Source organism: Apis cerana, linkage group LG2 (assembly GCF_029169275.1).
Source record: "Apis cerana isolate GH-2021 linkage group LG2, AcerK_1.0, whole genome shotgun sequence".
Lineage (NCBI taxonomy): Eukaryota > Metazoa > Arthropoda > Insecta > Hymenoptera > Apidae > Apis > Apis cerana.
In genome coordinates, this window is record NC_083853.1 from 7,677,022 (window position 1) to 7,703,358 (window position 26,337).

General features: G+C 40.3%; 1 protein-coding gene across 21 annotated transcripts in view; it reads left to right on the forward strand.

The window, feature by feature from the left end:
- The window catches only part of LOC107996734 (RNA-binding protein Musashi homolog Rbp6), a 744,804-nt gene that overhangs the window by 664,509 nt on the left and 53,958 nt on the right, over positions 1 to 26,337 (forward strand). For all 21 annotated transcript variants that reach the window (XR_009828789.1, XM_062070945.1, XM_062070935.1 and 18 more), the window contains 2 exons: positions 21,198 to 21,280; positions 22,107 to 22,191. Coding sequence is in view for 20 of the 21 variants with exons in the window: in XM_062070945.1 (XP_061926929.1) it covers positions 21,198 to 21,280; positions 22,107 to 22,191 (168 nt within the window). In the remaining variant the exon portion in view is untranslated. The remainder of the gene's footprint in view (positions 1 to 21,197; positions 21,281 to 22,106; positions 22,192 to 26,337) is intronic.

The following is a 26,337-nucleotide window of genomic DNA, read 5'->3' on the forward strand; positions in this document are numbered from 1 at the left end:
TGTAAACGCTCCTCCAAGACTCACGAACTTTTCCGCGAAAAACTTGACCGCATGTAAGGTCAAGTTTCCGAAAGGTTCCTCTCTCCATCATGTGGCCGTGGTTGGAATTTATTATCCATATTTGGAAAACGAGGTTGTTACTTTCCTTTTGTGCGATTTTTACGGGGAACGATTTAACGGGGATGTTATTGACGCTGGTTGAATCGAAACGAGAAAAGGATATGCTTTTCACGTAATCTCTTTGTCTTCTTTCCGATGAGTTTTGGAAATGGAAAGAAGAGAATAGACGAGAGATATATATTACCTCTTATCATCGAACTGTTTTATTACAGGTCGTTGATAAATTATATTTCTTGAATTGTAAAAAAGAAAGAAAGAAAGAAACTCAAGGTCGTGATCATGAGAGAACGTATAAAGATTTATCGCTTTGAAATTTGTGTTTGAAGTATTATTTCTATATAGCTGGAACAATTGGTAAATATATCTATATCGTTTTCCAATACACGTATCGTTCTCAGGATATTATATTTCGATCGAGCGGAATAGATCGCGATTTAATTCGCTATCGATATCCGTATTCGATTGCACGGATGAGATTTATCCCATCATCGAGGAGTACGTATTCGATAATTTCCCCCAGGTACGTTGGATAGCTCATCTCTTGGTATTATCGTGCTTAAAGGATCGTATCACCCAAAGGGGTTGTTACCATCTTCGTTCGTGCCTCCCGAGTACATCAACGGAGACGTTAACGACCATCCTTAACGTCACCTTAAGCCACGTTTTTAATCAGCGACCACCTTCCCTGCTAATAAACTTGGCGAGCATAGGGCGAGCGCAATTATATAAGCCGCTCCGTAAAAATGTTACCCCGTCTTGATAAAACTCCGTATTAATTACTGCAACAGGTGTTGTTTCCATTTGTCGACGTTTCAACAAGTATCGGTGGAGAGATCTTCGTGTGGTAAGATTCACGTGATTTTTAACCCTTGTAATTGTTCTTTCTCTAATTTCTCATTCGTCAAGTATGCGTGGAGTGGCAAAATTTTAGGGAAAATTCGTTACGTCAAATGATTTCTCTTTAAACGAAGAAAAAATTATAACCAACGTGGTATTTCACGTATTTCAAGAATTGAAAATGGATGAAGATTAATCACCTTATGGTACGTTATTGAAACTCGGATATACATAAATCTTCCCGATCATTTGTTTCTCATATTTTATATCCCCCTGTCACATTTATTCAAAATACAGCATTAGCCTTCTCAAACATCAATCTCTTTCAATACGCCGAGCACGATGAAAATCTTTCTACAATTGTTCGCCGGTGCAAAATACCCCCGTCTAAATACTTTGCGCGCAATAAACAGATTTCCATTCCCCGTTTTCCGATCTCACGCGCAAAAGACATTTTTTTAAACTGCCTCCCCACCCTTGTTTCCTCTCAAAACAACCTAAGCACCCTACAACGCGCCCTACAACAACAACAACAACAATTAACCACGCTAAAACGTTCTTCCCTTCGTGTCAATCGTTCACGCCCATCAATTCTCCTTAACCCTCGAAAATACCCTTTCCTTTCGTTCCTATCCATCCGATCGTACCATCCTCCCCATCTGATCGCCGCACACATAATATAACCGACGCACAATGCGTAATAAGTACCGGCGTCCAGGTAGCGGGTACAGCACTAAGAGGGCCAAAAGGGAAGGAGGAGGAGGAGGGCGGATACGGGGGATGGCATTGATTCGGCGGGCAATTAAGCTCGGATTACACTGGATAGGCCGTACTATGTGCCCGGAGCTAAATGGATACACATAGCTGAGATTACTGCGGCCACTATGGCCTAATGTAATGCCGCCCTACGGGCTGTTACAATGATGCTGGTAGGAAGACGCTTACAAGAGACAGAGGGAGACAGAGACAGAGAGAGAGAGAGGCATCGACAATGAGGCAGCGTTTCGTTAACCTTAGCATCGATCCTTCCGTTTCGAATATCTCCGGAGAAATCCCGCCCGATCACGGGAATTATGCGTATTCCGGTTTATCGATACCGATCATAATCCCCTCCCTCCCCGTGGTTTTAATCGTTCTCGATGGGTGGAAAAACAACGTCGGCCATTGGCAACGTTGATTTATCATCGTGGAGGGAGGGCAGAGCACACCGTGTAATCTGGCCGTTGGACGTGGTCACAGCCCGGGAGGGGTAATTAATAATCGGCCGGGGGTGCTTAGGCGCGCGCGCTTTTATTATTCGATACTCCCTATAATTCTTTAATATGTACGACCGTTTTATCGGCGCGCCTGTGCACGGAAATTACGGAAGCTGAAAAAAAAAAAAATTATCAACGGCCCTCCCTGTGTACCGCCGCCATTGGAAAGTGTGGAGGAGGAGGGGGAGGTGGTTCCACGGAGCCGTGTTCCAATTGATAACGTAAATTACGTGATATACGAGGCGGGTATTAGTCTCGCGAATGCGAATGATCGCGAATAATAACGACGTTACACCGGGATCTCCCCGTTTTCACGCTATATTCACGTAGATACGAACGTTGTTACGATCTTCTTGTTGGATCAATTTTATCGAATCTTCATATGATTAAATTATCGTAATGTATGTATACACCGATCTTACGTATTTCTGTAAATATAATAAATTCACAAGAATTATCCGTTAGATCATTCTGTATTCGAATACACACCGATCAATCGTGTGACGAAACGATCGACCAAACGCGTTGGAAGAATTCCCTTTTAAGACCGTCCAACGATTCACGACTTCTCCGACTCGTAAATCGATATGATAGCGCAGCACGGGATCGGGCAGATAACTTTCCCAACGATTTACCTCCGACCGGTAATAAAATGACGAGGGAGAGAGAGAGAGAGAGAGAGAGAGGAGGAGGAGGAGGAGGAAGAGGAAGGAGAGAAAAATCGTACACCTCCTCCCGATTACGTTGGACGAAACGCATTGAGCGACGCTCGTATGGGGATCCGCTGCGGGTAACGGTCAATAGTCCTTCGTTTTATTGTGGTGGTAGGGACTATCCCTATGACTTGCAGCAGTCACGCGGCGATAACACGGGAAAAATGACGATGAACAGGCGGAGACGACAAAAAAAAGGAAACAGGAAGGGCAGGAAGAAATCTTGGAACGAGTTTGATGGCGAGGAGGCGGAGGGGGAGTTAACTCGCGGCATCGGTCGACTTTGGAAAGGCTGTGGAAAGCGGGGGTATAAACCGCTATCACGGACTATAACCATCCACGCCATAAACCTCAGCCTCGGTCCCGTAACGAGAATAATGCGTGCCGTTAGAGTATCCGCCTCTATTACGTTCGAAATCCCCTATGGACTTGGCCTCACCCCCTCGCCTCCCCACGTCTCCTCCTCATCGCTCTCACGCACGTTATATTTCTTTTCTTCTACCATCGAATCTCAGCTCACGATCATTACTCGTTTCCACGATTTCTTTTCGCCGTAGTACAAGAAGAAAGATTTATGTGATATTTTCGACGAATTTTTTTCTTTTTCTTTTTCTTTCTCGCGTTCTAATCCACCAATTGTCGGATTTCGACCTCTTTACGAAGTGATAGACGTTTTGACGAAATTTTTTCTGAATCATTCCCACTTCACACGCGAAGAATTTAAGGCTTGGGTTAAAATTTAGATTACATTTTTCAAGTCTCATTTTCAATTCTCACTCTTCCTGCCTCTACCCAACCGGTTATTATTCACAAACTCCGGAAGATCAAATTACACCGAGCTTAATGACATTTCCCTCGATCAAATATTTAATGACTTCATTAAGAGCAAATCTACATTACATTTCTCTCAAGCTCACTTATCGTTGAATATTTCACACGTATATATATATATATATGTATATGTATGTATATATATATATGTATATGTATGTACATCGACTCAATCCTGTTCTTTCATAATTAAGATTCCTTTAAAAGCTTGATTTTCCTCGTAACTTTAATCATTAAAAACATTTATAAACCGTTCCAAATTCCAAAGCAATTCCCTTCCCTTCCCTTCCCTTAAAAATTCAAGGATTTAAAGATTTATTTAATTATTAAAAAACAATTAAAAAAAACAAGAAAAAAAGGATTTCATCGTTTTTCAGAATTACTACTCTCTCGCGAACAGGGGATACGTAGGCCCGACGATCTTCGAATCTAGTCTCCTTTTCCTCGGAGAAAAAAGATCAGAGAGAAAAAAATAGAGTCGGAGAAGAAGAAAGAGAAAGAGAGAAAGAGGATTGGAAGAAGAAGAAAAGAAATCCTTCGCCACCATCGACCGATAATTGAACTCGGTGCTCGGCTTTCTTTTCCTTCCCTCGCCCTTTTCGTCCCTTGTTCATCCCTTGCTTCCTCTTTCTTACCATCCCTTCTATGCGGCGTAATCGAGTTATATGACGCTACGTTCGATTCGCAATTCGCTCGGTGAAAATCGGCGAATGTTTTTCGCTACACGAAGAGAGCTTGGTAATGCTTGGACGAGAGAAAAGACTGGTGGATGGGGGGAGAGGGAGACGGGGGGACGAGGGAGCGGTAAAGTACGCCGGCAATCTCGTGATGCTGCAAGAAAACACGCATACCTCGTCGATAGCCCCGCCGATAAATCTGATGAACCGAGCTTGAGACGATCAATCACTTCGGGTCGTCGCGCGTTTTCCCCATTTTCAGCTTGGATGTTAATGTTTTACTTCGACTCGGGAAATTGAATGAGAATGGAAAAGAATTTGTGATTTAATTTATCCCGGTTTGCATTTGGAAAGAGGAGAAGGAGGAGTTGGTTGATGGTTGGAGGGAACATTGATCGGATTTTGTTATTTTTCTTTTCTCTTTCTTTCTTTCTTTCTTTCTTTTTTTTTTCCTTTTCTTTTTCGAATTGCAACTTTATAGTAGCTTTTATCGAGCTCCACTTTTGGGATCGTCGAAAGAGTTTCTGGTACTAATGTACGTTACTATCAGAATTGGGTTAAGTTGCTCTTTTCGTTTCATTGGTTAAAGGGCTGCGAAAGCTTTTGGATAATTAATTCCGGTAGAATTTTATTTTATTTGTTTTTTCCCAGAAAGTTTTTGCTTTTTGTAAAATTGAGAATAAACAATCGACAATTTCACTCTTGTATAAAATTTCATTATGAACATATTAAAGATGATTTCCACGCGATTTTATAAACTTTTCTTAGGAATTATCTTATGATAACTTGTTTTAAAATGTTAAATTATATTTCCATTTATTATTATTAAATCATCACGAGTAAATTTCAACGAAACCAATCTCATATTCTGGAAAACATTAAAAATTATTCAAGATTGTAAATTATAAATTTTCTTTCTCTTTCTCTTTGGTTTCAATATCCACCAAGAATCCGCAAGAAAAGACATAAAATATCCACAGAAATCAGAAGCCAAAGGATTAATTCGATGGAAATAAACTGCGTCGGCGTTCGCCAACTCCGCCAACTTTCCTAACTTCTCGAGCCCGGAAATTAAATTACTCTCGGGAAACCAGCGTAGGTTCCGCGATTCGCGTTGATTGACAATTAACAGTTAACAGATAACCGCCTCTCGAAGAACTCGTATGAAAATTGCAAGAAATCCGATCCCCCTCCTGTTCGCCGCTCAACGAGAGAATTCCCCAAAAACTGAAAACTTGACGCGAGATCCCGAACTCGATCATAACACGAGACGAGTCCAAAGACTATTCAGAGGAAGATAATGAAACAGGGATAGCCCAGTTAAGGCGAAACTCTTGGCGTTCCACTTTTCTTCGTTGCCTGTCCTCGTGACCACAATGACGACAAAATCGTTCGAACGAAACGTTTCAACTTTTTAACGTGAAATGACGCGAACCCGTTACCGGAAGATCAGACGATTGGACTCCTTCCCCTCCAATACGATATAAAACTCGGGTTGTAAATCAAAGATGGCCGATGCTTGTTCGGTTAACTTGGATTCTCACATATTTTATTGTTTCATAATAAAACTTTTGCTGTCGTCCCGATAGGCAACAGTGATGGAGAGAACGGATGGGTGAAAGTATAGGGCAGAAAGGGAAGGGAGGGAGAAAGGGTAGGAACGATTGGCGCGATAAAGAAGAAGGGGGAGAGGTTTACGATCTTACGAATCTGAGTGGAGAAGATACTCCGCTGATTTTCGTCTATATCCTCGCCTCTTTTATGGAGATCCTTGGGAAGGTGGAAAAGTTGGCGTCGTCGATTTTCTCGCGAGAAAAGCTTCGGGCTCGAGAAACTATCGTGAAACTTCTCGGGGAGCCCCGTTGTTTTATCGGGAATCGCGCGATTTATGGAGCGGAAGATGCGCGCCAACCCCCTCCTTCCTTTTAATTCTCGCCGCGCGTCGATGATTTATCGGAAGCACGGGTTCTTGACTCGGTGTTGGAACTTTTTTAAGTAGTATGAATCGAGATATGTTGGATTGTTTTCGAAGATTTCGGTGATACGTGTTTGGAATTTCGATCGATTGCGAACGAGATCGTGAGAAAAAATTGAGAAAAGAAATTTGTTGTGTGTATGATAAATCGTATCGTTCGCGCTCTTTCACTTTATTAATCGATAAGAACGAGATTGAAACACTCTGTTATATCTATCTAATAATCAAGAGATTATTAATTCGTTACTTTTGACAGATACTTTCTTCTTAATCTAAATCTTTTATCTCGCGTTATCGATCGAAATTCGACAAATTTCAGCAGCCTTCAGGAAAGAAAGATTTGAAAAATCGCAATATATAGTGAAAATACAGTTTTCCCCATTTCCCATACTCCAGCAAACCATTTCTCCAATCTCTCTTTATCTCTCAAACCCGACCCTCGAGGCTCACCCAGAAAGAGAACCATGAAAATTAAGAGCCGTGCAATCCCGAAGGTTCCGTTAAAAATTCAAGAACATCGAAACCGCACAGTCTCTTGGCCCGCAATCATTATCACAATGCCCGGCATCGTTACAGTCGAATCCGTTCGAAGCTGGAAAAGGTTGGAAACAACCGAAACGAATTCTTCTTTGCCCCTTGGCCGTTCAATTTATCCCAAGTAAAGGGGCTTAAAGGCCTTGGGTATATGTATAGGCGCCGTTTGCATACATGTGTAGTGATGGGCGCGTTCCTCGCCAGCTGACTCCGGTGCCGCCAGTAATTGCAGCGTAAACATTTCCACGGGCGCTGATTGCGAGACTCATTATTTCGGGGGCGAATCGAGAATCGCGCTCGAGATTCGACGACTCGAAGACGTCGGCCCTCACCGGCTTGATTAAGGGACCGGGATGTCTCATTATTGCTCATAATCAACGCTGTACAATGGGAATACTGGTGGCAAACGGAACGGGGATGATATTTCTGCGAACTCGTTCGAATCGGTCTCCTTTCTTGCCTGCCGTTTGTCATCCTTCTCCTCGAGTTCATCGAGTTTGCGCTTTTGTTCTCTCGAGATATTCGATTGCGAGATGAATGGATCGTGGAGGAAGACACTTGGAGAGGGCGTGGGCGTAATTTTATTAACGATTTCCCTCGCATTTTATTAGGGATTAATTCGTTTTTAATCCTCGGTTCAAGAAGATGTGATTTGTTACTTCGCTTACTGCGATTTCTTTTTTTTTTTTAGATGATCTATAATACGAAGTCAACGTAAGATATGAAAATATCGTGTCTGAAACAACTTTCGAGATTATTTATTATCTACAATTATTGTAGACAATTTCACACGCGATAAAATTACAGAGGAAATTGATTTCTGCTCTAAATTAATCAAAAAACTCGATACCTATCCAAGACTTTTTGTGAAATAAATACATATTTCCAAATATATATTTCGCCATAAACATCGTCAATGATATAATATATACGAGGTACACCAAATTACCGCGCTCCATTCTAACGATCTCGGCGATCATCGGTGAAAAGACAAGGGTAGTGACGACTTGAAAGAAAAAAAAAAAAAGAAACCGAAACAGAAAGGAAAGGAGAAAGTGGGGGAGAGGAGAGATACGAAAGACATTCATCAAGGGTAGGTAACTCGGTAGGTTACGACGTGTATAGTTCGTATATGGAGGGCCACTTTTCGGCCCGATAATAAATCGGCACAATTTCGTTGCTTGGTGGAGAGGGTGCGGCTTACATACGAAATGTCGACTCTCTTTTTCCGTGGCGTCTGACAAATACGATACACGGGTACAGTCTCGTACAGAGAATGAACGTCTCGAAAATGGTGGGAGCGTCTCGAGGCGGGCTCGAGAACCGACCCTATTCGAGACACCCCCGGGGGTAAACGAGCGTAGCCGAGAAAAGGGCGCGAGGAGGGCTCGATGGCCGCTCGTAATAGAGAGGGATTCCGTTCAATTATATCTTATGGCGACGTTCTCGACGGTAATGGCCGAGGCTGCCGCTCATTCCGGCCGTGCTCGCCACGATTTTCAACCATGAGGAGGGAGGAGGAGGAGGAAGAGGGCGTCTGATGAGCCGGTGGACGAGGGAAGAAAGGTCGAAAGGCTGTAGCGAAGAAAGCGAAGAGGGGGGGTGGAGATGGAGATTTATCTCGAGGCGGTGGCGCGATTTAACCGCGCGACGGGATGTAAAGTCGGGAGAAAGACAAAGGGGTGGAAAGTTTCGAATTGGGAGGTGATCTTTATGCGGGGGCGGCGAACGGTTGTTCCGTTGGTTGACACGCAATTCTGGGAGTTGACGATCGATCGAGGGTTATAATTAATCGTTTCTCCCGTGGAGAAGCGGGTGTGGGGGTGGATAAAACGCGGAGGAAGAGGATGGAAGAGGACTTGATGGAATTGTTTGGAATGATTAAGTGACTCCGATGGAACATCTCGAATAGTTGCTTATCTATTGGAAAAATTTTTAAGAATGAAATATTTATAAACGTATAGGATAAATCCTCGTAATATGGCGATTTTTTTGCAAGTGGACATTTGAAAGACATATCTGTCTATTTTAAGTAGAATTAGCTATTTTTTTAAATAAATTAATCGATATGGATTATTATTCTCTATAAAAAGAAAACTTATACTATAAAGCATTATTATTTTAAATCTATTAAATTAATATTTTTCTAAATTCACACTTTTACTTTTCAAACGTAAATTATATCCTAATAAGCGATAAAATTTCTATATATTATTTCGAGCAATATTTTTGTATATAATTAATTTACCAATTAAGCAAATGTTCGAAAAGTCTTGAGAAACTCACAACTAAAATATTTCCAAATTTGTTTGGCAATTTTTAAGTCCCTTCCGTCGTTTACTCGATCATCAAAGACGAGAACATTTGAAATTTCGAAAACCAAACGAATCCATTCATAAAGCAGCTCGACTTAAAAGCACAGTTTCGTCTAATCTTCCTCCATCTCGCTCGATTCCTTTCCTTTTCTATCTCTCTGACCCTCCGCCCAGGTTGCTTTCTGATGACTTAAGTACCTCAATTTGGTTCGTTCGTTTAATCTGCTTTGCACGCGAGGTACGGAGGAAGGAGGGGGAGGGTGAAACTCGAGAAGAGAAGACGGAAGACAGAAGTACAGGACAGAAGCGGAACCCGGTTGATGGCAATGCGGAGCTGCATGCTAAGCGAATTGCAAAACGTGGTAAAGTGCAGTTTGCAGTTCCGCGTATCTCTGATGAAGTCTGTCAGCTGCACGGCAAAAAGGAGCCGAGTCAGGCCAAGAAGCTTACATCTCATTAATTGTGATTAATCAAATCTCCTGCGTGCCCCTCCTGTTGTATTCACGTATCGCGCGAAAATCCTTCCCCCTCGTGTTTCTTGTGGAAACGATACAATTATCGATATTTGTAATTCATTTCGGAAAACACACCTGCGAAGAGTTAAAGAATTCTTAAATTTAACGATATAGGAAATTACAAATAAATAAATTTCATCCTCTGTATTGAAAATCTATAAAGAGTGGAGCCTATTAAGCGCCAAGATTCGCTAATTGATGAAACGAATCGCGAGGTTGAATTAATATTTAGCTACGCGAAAAAAAAAAGAACGAAATATTTTAACAATCATCTACCCTCAACTGATCGAACTGTACTGGAAAAGTTAATTGTACTCTATCCTTTATTCAATGGAATAGCGTTCGGCTATATCTTCGGCTCGAACTCAATTTAGTTTCTCGTTGACTTTAGCGAGCGCGGAGGTTTAAAATAATTAATCGACCCGCTCCATTATCGGGTATTATCGGACTAGGGGTTGGGAAAGCCACGACGATGTTGTAAGTTCGAAGGCATCTCCTCTGTATATACTATAAAATAATGGAACGACACCGCTTAAAACTGGGCTAAACTACGTTGGTTTGGAAACTTCTTTCCATCGTCTCCGCGGCATCCTTCCTGCCGTATAAAACTCGCGTTAACGCCTTAATTAGCATTGATAATCCCCGGGCCGAGTCCCAGTTTTAGGCGTGCCAAAGCGTCCCACGAACCACCCCCTCCTCCTCCTCCTCCTTCTCCCTCCCTCCCTTCTTGCAGAAGAAGAGGGAGAATCGACGAGTTCCCACAGTGTTATCCAACTCGTACCAACTTTTCTGCGTTAACCGCGTTAACATAAAGCGCCCACACCAATAACGAGTCAACGATTTTAGCATAACGCTGTCGTTTAACCCAATTATCCCTCCCGCTTTTGTTTGCAATTAACTTGTAAAATAAGCTAATTCGATCGAGCGCGCGTTCCGACGAGGGGAGGGGGAGGGGATCGAACGATTATGGAATAAACCCTGGAAACCCTGTACAACGTTTGTCGTGCAACGTTTAAATATTCATAGATGTTTTGATCGGCCCGTTGCCGTTAAACGGAACGAACGGGAGGAACCATCGAGTAATCGTTTCACGTTACTATCCGGCTTGTGATTGTTCCACCAAGCGAATCCGTGGATCGATCGATCGATCGTGAATCGAAATCGCGAAAGTTCGGTAGGAAAGGAATTCTGTGATAGGTATTCGAGAAGAGGATTCGTGGGAATTCGGTGATCGGGGAGGGAAGCGGGGAGAGAAACGACGAGGACGATGACGGTGTTCGAGAGTTTTAGGATCGCCATTAGAAAGTGATGGCCCCGCCAACAAGGAGCAGCTCTGAGCAACCATAGTTTCGTGGCTGATGTTGTAAATCAACAAGTTGATGTCCGTTACTCGACCGAACTTGAGACCGCAATGAAACTTGGTAGATTTGATAATGGGCGAATCAATTTTCGATTATAAATAATATCGCTGTGGGATGTTTTAAGATTTTTAAGATCGATGTTGTATTATAGGTTTGTATAAATATGAAAGATTAGTTTGCAGATTATTATTATTTAATTATTATGAATCATTATGTGAAAATCTTATTGCAAATTATATTTGATTAAACATTAAAATTAATAAGTTATGGATGTGTACATCTTGTTAAATGGAACGGTTTAATATTTAATTTTCGAATTTAAATGAATTTTAATCGTTCAACGGAGATATTTCTATCGTTTCATTCGTTATGTCGGTATGTATCACGTCCGTGGTATGCTGGTATTAACGGAATTGCGTGATCGTATTAATTGGAAGATACCTGCGGAATCATTTCGCTGTATTTTCAAAACTGTATTCACCTGTTTTCACTTTGTCGATAAGAGAATCATGATCGTTCGATTAATTATGCGATAATTATAATATTGTAACTGGTCTTAATAGCATTGCGATTAATGACGTATCGATAGTCCCAATTTATTATTCGGATTTATCAAGACATGTTATTAAATATTTCTTCGATCACTCGATTATTATATCGAACATTATATAGAACGGATGTGAATTGCATGAAAAATTCAAATCTTTCTCTATATTTCTCACTCGTTCGCAATAATTCGATAAATAAGAAAAAGAAGAAGAAGGAACAGCAATTTCTGAAACATCCATGTCGTGTGCCAGATAACAAGGTACGATTATACGATATTATACGTTTCTGAAATGGCTTTAATAATGGTCAATAATAGAAGTGCATGCATTGGGATAGAGAGGAAAGAGAAAACATTTTAATCGATTATAGATAAGATGGAATTTGGTAGAACAAAGGGATATCTTAACTCTCTCTCTCTCTCTCTCTCTCAGGTCACTAGCAACGCTCCTCTGGCCTTTATTGGCCACCACCTTTTCGGATAAGCTCCAAGTTGCCGGCCAATAATCGTTATTGGCTGACCTTTCTGAAAAGTTCTTAAAAAAAATCATCGTGACCTGATACATCCGACTACTTGTGTCTCAATCCACTTGCTCCACACACTGCGTCCAAAAGCTAATTTGTTTCAAAAACTTTTGAATCGCCGCTGTTTGCATAAAATTATTCCGCTGGTTTAAAAGAGAGTAGCAATATCTTGGCCTTTTTCGTAAATATCCAATAAAGAGAATAAGATTCCAGTAAAAATGGCTATTACCCTCTCTTTTGTAATATGAAAACTTTTTTTTCTTTGTTAATTAAAAAGATTTTAATTAGTTATCGGAATAAGGTATGATGTATCAATAAATGTAAGATAGAAAATACACATTATTGTACTGAAATTATATATGATAAAAATATGTTACAGAAAATTGAAAATCATCCGCAAATCTGGGAATTCGATAATAACCAACTCGAATCAAATGGAAATATTGTGTAACCCTAATTAAACTAGCACTTCAAATTAATCGTAACTCCTCTTCGATTCAAACTGTACAAACTGTATCAGAGACATGTTTTCACGTAAAACATCAACAAAGTTCTTCTTACGTTCCTTACACGTCACGATACATAAAATCTCATAGCCGAGAATCGTTTCCAGAACAGCGAGCAGAAAACGAATAATTACACTTCACACCTCCAACGCAACTACTACAACAAAATCCTTCTACCTACCACCTCGTTTCAATCATTTTTCAATACGCGGAAATTCAACCAATTTCCACGTGAATTTTTAATCACGCGAAGCAACCACGTGAAAATTAAATACATAAATCATTCTGCCCTGCCTGTTTCTCGCTCGCGTATAATATATACATATACACGCAGTATCGATAAAATACGGCCGCCAGTTTTCTCAAAAACACACGATCACCGCCGTTGCCGCCACCATCCGATAATGCAATTGAAAACGGTCCGCCCGCCGAGCCGATAACAATTACGCGTCGTGGCCGTGTCCCATGTAAAATTAACGTCAGCTTTTGCCGCATTATCGCGCGAAAAGTTTGGCGAGGAACAGGGTGAGCGCATCCGGCCCGGTAATCCGGCGCGGATCCCGACCACGGGGGGCCCGTCACACCCCGTGCCAGCAAGTGTACCGGAAATTCGCGATCGCGAATTCGCGATTGGCGCGCTAACGAGCGCTTCGAAACATTCTAACATTGCGAAATTCTGTCGGCGACTAATGGTAGATCGGGGACAAACTTCTCTCTCCCTCTCTCTCTCTCTCTCTCTCTCTCTCTCTCTCTATCGTTTCGTTATCTGACGCGTTTCTATCTGTCGTGACGATCGACGCGCCGCAAAATCGGATCGCGGTTTATTCATTTAACCTCGCATCGGTGATGATGGAACGCGGTACAGTTTCCGAAAATTGGAATCGAAAAAGTGATCTTTAATTGATTTTTCGTTTCCGCGGCTTTACGCGAAATTTCTTTCAACGGAGATAGGGACGTGTAACGTATTGAAAAATCATTTTTGAGAATGGTTGTGACAGAGAGATTTTTGGAATCTTTTTTTTTTTTTTTTTTTCGTCGGCGACGATGAGAGTCGGGGGGAGCGACAAAGGTTAATTGGTTTGTTATTTTTGACGTTAGTATTCAGTATTTTTGAGCCGCGAATTTTTGTGCTTTATGGGTTTGGTATTGGAATCAGTAATTTGTTGTTTAAACGCGTTGTTGGGTAATATTTGTTCTAATCTTATTTATAATTTCAGGGTGAAAGGATTTAATCTATATCACGAAGATCCATGTCGAAGAAGTTAAGTAACATTTACATCGTTACGTTATTATTAAATCGATAAAAAAATATTCTTCTTCGAGTTGTCGCAGAAACAAGCCAAATAATATTGAAAATTAATTGGCAGGGTCACTATTAACGAAATTATCCTCCGAGTTTCGAAATTGCGATATCTTAATTTTCCCGATTCCTCCCGGATTGCTCGCGTTTCTTTTTAGATCGGTAATCTTGGAACGGCGTAACCAGTTTCGACCGTGGTGGACTTGGAAAGAGGCAATTAACAAGCGTATATCTACGAGCAAACTTTCCATCGATAACGATCGGTACTCGTATAGGATTGCAGTTTACACTGTTCGTTATTGCGTCTGACTTGAAGAAAACACGGTTGGAAACGATGTTATCGTGGCCGGTTCCGTGAGTACTGTTGCAGAAACTTTGATCATCTTCGCTTTAAACGTGGAGGCGATTAGGTTTAGCGCAAGATGGGGTGGTTAGGGAGGGAGGAGGGGGTGTACAAATTGGCCTCACACCCGTAGATCGTAGTCTTGATTTATTGGTATGCACTCCGATCGGTAATTGGGTAGCACGCACTAAACTGCTTAATCAATAATCTAGGACGATCATCAATCTATAATAATAACGACATTACGTGTAGAGACAATCTATGCGCGGTGTCTGCAAGCATCTGTGCTGTGTGTGCACTACGTGACCTCTGAAACATTCGAAGCTTGACGATACGAGATTGCCTTGAAATCGAGATTCAAATGGAAATATTAGATTTTCCGGAAAATCTAAATCGTCAGTTTTAGAGTTGATTTAAAGGTTTAAGTTTCTTTTTATATATCATTTAAAAATAATATAGATCTGTAGAAAATCTCTGTACATGCGAATACAATTTTTGAAATATTCTGTGGAGAAATTTAAATTTTGATGATTCTTTTCCGATATTTTTATAATTTTCTTCTTTTCTTATATTTTCTTTTCTTTCTTTCTTTCTTTTTTTTTTTAACAATTGAAAATACATGAAAATGTAAGAAACGCGAATTTAAAAGGATGAAAAATTTGATAACAAATTATGATCTTTACGATAGTTCTTTTATGCTTTAGATTTTTTTGCTGAATGCATAAAACGTAGATTACGTCGTGGCCGTTAAATCTTTAACAACTGCGTCGCTCGTTCAACGGAGATTAACGATTTCAAAAAATGTATATCAAAGTAAATATTCCTGAATTTATACGCGCTATTAAAAATCCTCTAAAATGGCGTAATTATTACAAGTTACAGCTGCAGTACTTGAGAGTTGAAATATTTCATTAGATTTTTGCTCGAATAAATATTTTACAGGATTTTTATTTACCATCAAACTAAAATTACCATCAAACTGAAATTTCGAAAATTCCGATTTATCTTATCTCGAGGATGATTAAGACGATTAATAAAATGACAAATATAACAAACAAATATTACGCATATCGTCAATAATAAACAATTCTAAGATTTTCCAATTCAAAGACTTATAATTCCGCATAAAACGATCCTAGAATAAATCTAAAGTATCTAAAAAAATTTCCAACGCTTAACTTAAACGAAATGAAACTTCAACCTTCTCCACGCGAAATAAGTATGCACTTCATCCTCCCAAGATTAAATAAGAGGAAAAAACTCGTAACTTGGAAACTTCCTCCATAAAAGAGCACACCATACTATTACGAAATACCGTTCCTCCCCATCCTCTTCACAAACATTTTTCTTCAAAAAAAAAAAAAAAAATGATCGCGAAACGGATTACAGATTTTCTTCGTTCATTGTATCTAATTGGACTCGTAAAAATTCGCTTGTAATTAAAATTTTAACTAAGACTGGATGTAATGCTCAACCTTATACGTGACATCAAAGTCCATCTCGTTGTCTACGCATTGAAATTTTGTGGATGATCGTACAAATAAATAAGAACGATAAACAAACGCTGGTAGAAATCGATCCCTACCTAACAGATAGGATATTAAACAGAAATAGAGAGAGAGAGAGAGAGAGAGAGAGAGAGAGAGAGAGAGAGAGAGAGAGAGAGAGAGCAGAAAGGAACGATGGAAAAATAGAACGAAGAGAGAAGTAGTGAAAGTTTAAGCCGTATCCATTTACAAGTTTCAAATCGTTCTGGCAGCCAGAGCTTTTGAAAGAAACCTTTTACCATTCTCAATAGACGGTAAAATTCTGAAACGCGCTTAACGGCAGCGTGGCTTTTAAACGTTAACATGGCCACTGGTACAATGGCGGGGTCGCATTATGCTCGAGAGTTGACGGGGGTGGAGAAGAGGGAAGAACAAGGAAACGAGAGAAAGAGAGAGAGAGAAAGAGAGAATGAAAGAAGTGGTGGGAAGACGAAGACGAACGGCGATGGTCGTGGAACAGGGAAGAATTGCTCTCTTCCGTCAACGCCTGCCACTTCGAGCCATCAAGCTCCATTTTTCCTCTCGTCAAGAGAATTTAACCCTAGAATGAAAGCCGCAAATACTTGCTCAATTTCGTCGCTGTGATTGGATACGTCGTTTCTAAGATGTATCGTTTCTTTGTATCGTTTCGATCTGGTGATCGATGATCTTTTGATCATTCTTTGAAGTTTACATTGTTCCTTTTTTTTGAATAATAATAATGTCATTTATTAATTATCTGTGCAAGCGAATTGGAATTGGCTGAGCTTTCAAAGTAAAATTTGAAGAATCTTTGAATACCTCTACTTCTTGAATCTTGAATCTTCGAAACGAAGATAATACAGAGCAAACGATATTCAAGAGATAAAATTTCTTAAATAATTCGAATAATGAAATTTAATCAATACAATGTCCAAACATTTAAGAAAAAGAAAAAAGACGAATAATATTTTTCTCCTTTCGTCTGATTAATGAAAAATTCATTATCTACACCTTGCAAAATCCGATGATGTATCAAAGAAGAATTACTTTCCCTTGAATCTTGGAGAGGCGCCATTGCCCGAAACATATTTTCATTCGATTCGCTGTCCCCGATTGATAAAATCGACTATAATTCCATAGGGCGGGAAGGTAGCGGAAAATGGATAACCGGCACGATTCTACAGTAATTTCACAGCGACGGGATCATTTATGGATCATTTAAGGAAGTCTCGGGAGGTAAGAGGATAGGAGGGAGATGAGAGGAAAGGGGGATCGGGAGGAGTAAAGGATATTTCGGGATGTTTTTTATTGAAATGAGCGCATCTGGCGTCCAACGAGGGGTTGGACGGCTGAGCACGCACTTTTTCCCTCTGACCGTCCCTCCAACCCTCCCCCGCCCCCAATCGAGGGGTAGTTGGCGACCTCCTCGACGCGAGAATGGAAAGACCCCCCCACGTTTGGACCATGGAAATAAATCCCTTTATGAAAATTCGAACTCGGCGGCCCGGGTTTTTCTCTCAAAATTTATTGGATCGCCCGTAGTAGACCGCTGACCGCGCCGACCTTACTCTTCCACTCTTCTGAAAATCGGTGATTCAATAATTTGGATCCTAAATACACCTAATCCTCGTTTTATCGATGGTAAAAGTAAACGTTTGCTCGTGTCGATATCTTGAAACACCGATATTCCAGTGCACGATATAAAGATGAAATATATATATACTCGACTCGTGAGAAATGACACGTTTCAATAAGGCGTGAGGTGTATTTAGGGCTGCTAATAGATCCGGACAAAAGAAGAGGATATCGCGATATATTGTCTTGCTTCGTTCGACCTATTTTATATTTTGAAGCGGCAGTTAAATTCTAAATATTTTTAGAAATAACGCAGAAGAAAATCGAGTTTAAAAATATGCGAACGTATACACGTAGATAGAAGTTGAATAATTCTCGTTTGGATAGTTAGCGTGTTGTCAATCTACTAGTGGAAAGTGAGTCGAAAATATTTTTTTATTCATATCTCGATTCGGACGAATTGAAAATTTGATTCGAACGTGTTCAACGTGGAATTAGCGAAGTACAGATGATGATATCGTTAAATTTTCAATTCAGCTTCAAATGAAGAACTTTCTGTTCCATATATATATACTTTTTTTCACGTGGAATCACTTCCCTCCTAATAGTATCATCCACGGATACCTTATATGTTACATTTCAGCCCGCTAAACGAGTCGTTTAACGCGTACGGAATTTATGAAACAATGTAATTTCATTTCGCCCGTGTAGCACGAAGGTGGTACACGTTTTCGAAGCCGTATTTTACACGGTGTCGGCCATATTATAAATTCATGCGATATTTCGCATACATCATATCGCCGGCTGCATACCGCCGACTTTATCCCAGGCGAAAAGTGACTGAAGGACGTGTGAGTTTCACTGTGAACAGTCTGTCATAACTTTTTAATACCTCTTAAAGGAAGACGACTTTGTAATATCCTGCAGGATATTAGGCCACGCTTTAAAAGACGAATAATATCGGTGAATACTTCTCGGTTGGCCCTTGTGTCCGGACGTTGTGTGCACGCTCAGTAGACTCTAACAGGAAGTAGTTAAATGTTACCGGTGTCAGGGCACGGTCTTTGTGTCATGGAGTGAGAGTGAGAGAGAGGGGGTGGGGAGAAAGGGAGAAGGAGAGTGCTCAGGCTCCGTGGAGTTAGCCGACTGGCAGAGTACTATAAATTACATAAATGAAGTAAGCCCCTTCCTCACTCAAACGGACGTCTTGCCAAGTTTATAACTTAATCACTCGTGCTTTTCATGCCGACGGAGGAGCTTAAAGGTCGAGGGACCGGTAGTGTAAGACGAAAGTGATGCGAGAGAGGGGGAGAAATTATAAGGGAAGGAAAGTGAATTGGAAAAAGAATTTGATTGGAAAACTTTTTTTTTTTAAATATTGGCATTGGAAATCAAGCTTAATTCTTTCTTTCGTTTCAGCGATCGTCGAAACAGTAATGTGATACAACGATCAATTCCACGATACACTTTGAATTTTTATTTCGAATTACGCGTATTTTATTCCTTGATTGAAATTTGTAATACATATCATTATTCAATTAATCATTACCCATAAAATATTGAATAATACGTAATGATACGTATGCTTCGGTTGAAATATGAAATATTAAATTGAATATATACCATCCCGATATTCCATTCGATATAATTAGGTACCTTATCTTGTTTGTCGGTTATCTAGTCCTTACATCATTCATGATATTAAATAATAATGTTTTACGTAATATTGTACATTAATATCGTGTACAGTAGTATATTAAGTTTAGAAAAGTTGATTAAAGTTGGTCACCGTGAAATCAATGAAATTATAAAGAGATGAGAATTATAAAGAGAGTTTAGGGTTATCCCATCGTATTAAAGAAGCAAGTTGCGCGGGTAAATTGTTAAAAAGCGTTTTATTAAAAGATTACGCGAAAAGCGGAAAGGATAAAAGAATTCGCGAGATTTCATTATTTTCGTACGAAGCATAAAATGTCACTGTACGCGCAAAATGGCCATTACCGTATATAATACACGTAACGCGAGAGAAAGAAGAAGAAAAAAGAAGAAAAAAAAAGAAAAATAACACTCCGCGTTTCATTCCATCTATTCACCCCATAAGCTCGTACCTTGTACGAATAACACATTCATCAATTTAACTACTTTATATTCCCTTTGTATTCCCCGTGAAACCACTCTCCATAGAAAATCAAATAATTTCCGCCCGAAGTTTCCCGTGCATTAGCATTCCGGCCAGCGTCGGAATAAAAGTAATCCCGTACATTACTCTCATTACACTCGCAACTTTGATCTTGTCGTTCACGTGGCCCGTGATATTCCTCCCTTATTAATATCCTAGGCGGGTAAATAAATAAGGATATAAAATCGGGATCGATCGAATGTTAATCACTCGGACAAAGTGCGGAAAGACTCGGGCGTGGATTATATTATAAACTTAACGATATCGATATCTGTTGTAATAGGCGTCCGCGCGCGCATCTCCAACGTAATTTAATTCAGCGCGCCCGATTCTATTTCCGGTGTAAAATTTAAGAGAGAGAGAGAGAGAGAGAGAATAGTCGAAGGATCGCGAGCTGTCGACTCGCATTCGGTTCCAGTATCCATTGGCTGTGTTTAATTACGAGTCATCCGGCGTAGTTTCGCCTCTTCTCTTTCGCGCGCAGACTGCTTCAGCGAGGAAGCACTAACTCCTGGTTATCTTAAGCGACATCGCGCACTGGATTCGTATAACTCGTCGGATAAGTTGAGCCTGAATTACTACGCTTCCCGCGTAAGGATCAGGACGAGATGAGAAGGGGGAGAAGGAAAGGAGGAGGATGGAGGAAGTGGAGGAAGAAGTCAGCGAAGGGGCGAGATTAAAATCACCTGGAGACCAATGCAAAGTTTTTAATAACCCTTGATGCTTGATTAAGTTATGACTCTTCGTTGGCTCATTCTCTCTCTCTTTCTCTCTCCTTCTCTCTTTCCCTCTCGCACAAGACTATCGTTTCGTCATCCCTTCCTCGACCTTTCATTTTCGTGCTCGTCCTCGAGCGAAATAAATTTCGAGCAGAAATGCTTAGACTGCGTTCGAGTGGAACGGGTGCCTCCGACGAGAAAGGGGTTGGAAAGGAAACAAAACTCGTCCGACTCTCTGCTGAATTAATGGAAGATCCGACGGGATAGTTATCTTGCCGGCGACAAACGCGTGGAAGTTAACTCGGGATGGTTTTTAAGTATGGCGAATTAAATCGAAAAAAAAGAATATATATTCATTAGAACCGTGACAAGATCTATTCAAATAATCTATTCGATTAACTTTTGATTTCGAATATATAATTTCGTATATCATTGTTTTATAGATTTAATATTATTATCTATTTATTATTTAACGTTAGGCTTTTCGTGTTTACGATTATTAGAAATGTATAAATACCTTTTGACAAAATTACTTTATAATGTATTTCGTAATTATGCAATTTCGTTTATAATTGAATAAAGAGCTCTTCTACGCTCTAAGATACATTGAGTAATGGGAAACGGGAATTCTATTGGAATTCAAGCGAACATTATAGTATATTAAACGATGAGAAACACCCCTTGGTGTAAAATATGAAAGGTACAAGGAAGAAAGGTAATTTTTAACAGAAGGGAGGATTTAATCAAAAACTTCAACGATTAAGCTTAATTACATCGTTCCATATTCCGCTTCATACCACATAACGAGGCATCGTTCGTTACCGATTATTAAACGAGATCTTTCTCTCTTTCTATGTTCCAGGTTTTGGCTTCGTCACGTTTCAAAGTGAGGATGTGGTCGACAAAGTCTGCGAGATTCATTTCCACGAAATCAACAACAAAATGGTAAGTCTTGAGTGTCGGTTGGGAAAGTTCGTTCGTCGAACGAGGAGAGCACAACTTCCTCTCCCTTTCTCGCTCTCCGTCTCTCTTTCTCTTCGTCCCTTCTTCATCCTGCCACGTGGCCGCAGAGGTGGTATCAAACGGTATTTGCCTTCCGCTCTTCGTCTGCGGATACGGCGTCGAGCGGAATTAATTTTCCGTATAATTGAGAAGGGCTGTCGTGGTTATTTGCATTTGACACGCACGCACGCGACACACACGGATATTCGCGAACGATCACGGCCGAGCATGAAAGACGAAAAGCGGTTTCTCGAAAGCCCTTCGTAGCGGAGATCACACAGGTCCCACGGTAATAGACAATTCACTGTTTGTCGTCTACCAGACAAATTCCTGTGACGTCAATCAAGGCTTTAGCTAGATGCCACTTCTCGTTACCCATAAATCCATACGACCCCGAGGGATAATCCCGATTCCACGTCGATAATCCACCAATACATCGTCTCATATAAAACATCGTCGTCTATCTGATAATGATAATATTCCAAATAAGATAGATCGAGTTTGATCGTCCAATCATTTTTGATTAGCAACGCGAGAATTTGCAATACTTCTCCTTACAAGAATGATCAAATCCCTGTATCAACCATTTATATCCCTCGTTTCTAAAATTGATCCCCGAAGAAATTCTCGTAAAAATATTCCATTCCCAAACCCAAACCCGATTCCATCCAATATCCACCGCTCCCCCAAGCTACCCCACGATACCCACCCGCGAAGCAGCGAGGGAGGCAGGGCGCAACTGATCCGTGTCTCTGTGTTGAATTTCAAGGTCGAATGCAAGAAAGCACAGCCGAAGGAAGTGATGCTCCCGGCGAACCTGGCGAAGACGCGAGCGGCCAACAGAGGCGCATACGGTGAGTTGGTGATGGTCGCGACACCCACCCCCACCACCTATCGTTACGCGCCGTATCCCCTGCCGACGGCCGCTGCCGCCGCCGCACATGCAGCTGCGGCAGCATCCGCCGGGACCCCCCACCACCACTTGCTCACTCCGATAGTCGCTACCGCCGCACCAAACGCGGCCGCTACCTACCAGTACGCTACCGGCGCGACCGCACCTGCGGCGGCCGCGGCGGCGACCACCGCGGCTGTCTACGATGTCAAGAGGGCCCTCGCAGCTGCGGCCGCGGCCGCGGCCGCGGCCTCGTACAGGCCTCACCCGGTCGCGGCAGCGGCAGCGTCTCGGGCCGCCACTCTCACTTACTCGATGAGCGACCTGTTGGGGATACAGGGCCTCGACATGGGCGCCGTCTACCATCCGATACCCACGATCGGACTATGACCGACGATACTCACGCCCCTTACCAGGCCTCAATAGGCTGGCGAGGGGACAGTGCTCTTTCGATCATTGTATTCGGTTTCTCTTCCAGATGGATAGGTTCTCTTGTTTTTCTCTTTCTTTCCATGGCTTTCGTTGAGTTTGGGGTTGAGCCTGGTGTGTCTCGGTGTTTCGTGGGCAAAAATTAAAATTCGGATGAAATCTGGAACAATTTGTTACGTGTAGAGAGGTAGAGATACGTAGGTTGTATATTTTCGATATATTTTTAATGGATGATTTTATTTATCGATTGTACTAACGTGCCAAGGAGTTAAGGAGGTGTGCAATTTTAGGTGTAGAATGGTTAGTGGAAGTTTGAGGAAGCGTGTCGTTTGGTCGAGTTCGTTTTACGTGTTATCCTGTTCCTTTATGAGACTTATTTATGCGACAGTTGTGTTCTGTATATCTCAATATATTTTCTTGCATTAGTTTCTTCTTCTTCTTTCTTTTTTATATATGTAGAATTTTATGAGACGTGTACATAGAAATATTTTTTTTTCTTCGACACGGGATACCACGTGCCCTTTTTGCGGTACTTCGAACATTCCTCGATTGTGACATGTCGCCTTCGTTTTCGGGAAAGTATTAGCGTAAATTATGATGCAGTTGATTTCCGGGCTTGGCGTAGCAGCGAATCGAAGACATATCGAGAAGTGCAATAAACGTAGCCTAGACGAAACCATTCCTTTTTATTCCCCCGCGGATTCGAGTGTGGGAATAAGCGAATTCTCGCGAGACTGCTCGAGAAGCTCAGTTCAGTAAAAACTGTGATCGTAGTGAGAGAAAATAAGAAGAATAAGATTGAATGAAAAAAAAGTATAAAATAGTAGTGGATCATAGTTAGAATTCGATTAGCCGCCTGCGTGGCATTTTTCCTCGTAGCCAAAGAATAGTAGATATCTTAACAATGGAACAAACTTGAATCGCAAAAGACTGGTAGTGATTTCGTAGTTGACTAGCACGACTAGGGGGACAATAAACAGAAGTGTTCAAATTTAGAGAGATTTAATTAGTTTCAATGAGCAGCGCTCGATAGTAAGTTGATACATTCGAACGTAAGTACCTCTTGAACGAAAGCTCCTCCTCCTTCTCGAAACAAATTTCAGAGAAATTTTGTCATTATATCGGATATAATCAAATGAATATTCTAGAAAGTAGTGAAGAAAGACAATCAAGTCAAAATGACCAACGAATCACGTGTCTCGGATATATGTAACCTTAGTTGAAAAAACGATTAAAGAGATTAGACGATTTAGCAGAATTTTCATTTTGAGGAGAAGAGGGAAGGGCTCGAGTGACGATATCGAACAGATATTTAGGTACTTTTCGACGAAATAAATTTCGAACAAACGAAAGAGATACAAATTCCTGCCTCGAAACGGGTCGCGTTCGCGTGACAACACGTCAATTGATTCGTAGATCGTAGATTATTTATCGTAGGGAACTCGATCGAAGCTTTAAAATAGTAGTGCTCGCTGTGTTCGCGTGATTGAACATGACGATTCAGTTTCGAAAGACGATCGTGATGGGATCGGCGATGGTATTGGCGAAGAAAAAAAGGGGGAGCATATGAAACATGAAATCTATGGGACTCGATCGAGGTCGAGGTTCTGCGACATTCTATTTTCCGTGAAAGTGAAGGTTGTTCGCTCGATTTCGTGAGCGAGGGCGCCCGTCGTCGAGATCGTAGATTGTTAGAATTTCGTCGAAGCGGAAAGAGAAAAAAAAAAAAGAGAAAGAAAAGAAACGAGATGTAAGGAAGGAATAGGAGGAAGGGAAAAAGAAAAAAAAATAAAATAAAAGAGAGAATACATTCCCAGGTAGCGGCACGCCGTGTATTATTCCCAGAAGGAGGTGAATTTCTGATTTGCGCGGAATGATATGTCGAGTGGTATAAATAAAGCCGTGAATCGTGAATGGTGAAGGCGGATAGCGCGTCGAGAGCGCGCGGCAAATGGTCGACGATAAGCATTTCTCATTCGTCGCGCCTTTCAGAGTATTTTTCGCAATGAATTTCATGAAATTTCATAATGCCGAGAAAATGAAGTATGTACTCCAATACGGCGTACACGTGTACGAGAAAAGAAAAGAAAAAAAGAAAAAAAAAATTCGAAAAAAAAAAGTAAAAATAAGAAAAAAGGACGCGAGTTCAGAACTATCTATATGTATATAAATGCACGCGTGAATCTATATACATATACATAGATACTTGTATGCATATATAACGTGTATAATTAATATGATACGTACCTTATTTAAAAAAAGAAAAAAAAAATAAATATTACGAAAAGGGAAATGAAATGACAAAAAAAAAAATTATTACAAAAATATTAATCCATTTTAGATATATAATAACAGATTATATACATATATTATATATTGTTTTGTATCTACATTTTGGTAAAACGCCATATAGTATTTGATATTGATATCGATATATTTTGTGAGAGTCGCATTACAACCTTCTAGTTTTTGTAATAGACCTACAGATTATATACATATCTGAGCATATCTATCTATATATATATATCTATTTATACATAAATATCTAGGTAATTAGGTAAACATTTGTGTTGTTAAAATACCTTAGTTATTTAATGAGACTCTTTTAGGTGAAACTTTTAGGTTTGAATTAGCTAGAGCGAATATAATTTTTGACAAATTACTATACTATGTATACGTTCCTATCATTGAAACTACTAGTTAACTATAGCTTTTTTGGGAAGTCACTATGATACCGTTAGTTTAGAAATATACTCTAGGTGTTTCTTCGTGGAAGATCCCTCTTGATCCCTCTCTTTCGCTTCGTCTTTTCTTCGTCCTTCTCGCGTATAAAATACAAAATAGTGTAACGATAAAATAAAATTAAGGGAATAGAAAAAGAAAAAAGAAAAGAAAAATAAATAAGAGAAAAGAAAGAGAAATATCGTAGAGTTTTCCACGAGGAATGCATATTATCAGCGGCTTCAAAGAGACCTATTACAATGTACCTATTACTTAACAAGCTACGTTACATAGTACGTTTATATTACGTTACACGTAATATTATACCTCTCTATAGGATATATACTAAATATATATCGTGCGTATACCCGTTTACACCTTACAAAAAAAACCAACATCCCTCGACCATATATATATATATATGTATATATATGTGTATACATATATATATATATATATGTATATATATGTGTATACATATATATATATATGGTTCACCCTTCCATTCCTCATTCCTCGAAGACTTCTATTACTCGTTACATAGTATTTAACTCTTCTAAGCTATATAGCATCATTTTACCTTAATAATAATGCGTGAGACGTGTGTCCTAGAAAGTACGTACTTTGCCCGAGAGGCTCAACAGTGTCAGTTTCGTAAGTAGACCAGATCTTAACATGCGGTTTATCTTTCTGTTCACACCTTTGTAATGCTTTGTTGGGCCGGATTTTGATTTGTTACACGGGGAAACACGTAGCGTTGCGCCTATTTGTCTAGACAGAAAATCCAATTAGAAAATATATATACATATATATTATGCGTCTTCCTTATCCCCGTAAACGTATGTAGGCGCGCACTACGCAAATAAACGAACGAGGAATTGGAGGAAAAAAAGAATAAAAGGAAGAAAAGGAAAAGAAAAGAAAAAAGAAAAGAAAAGGAAAAGGAAAGAAGAAAGGA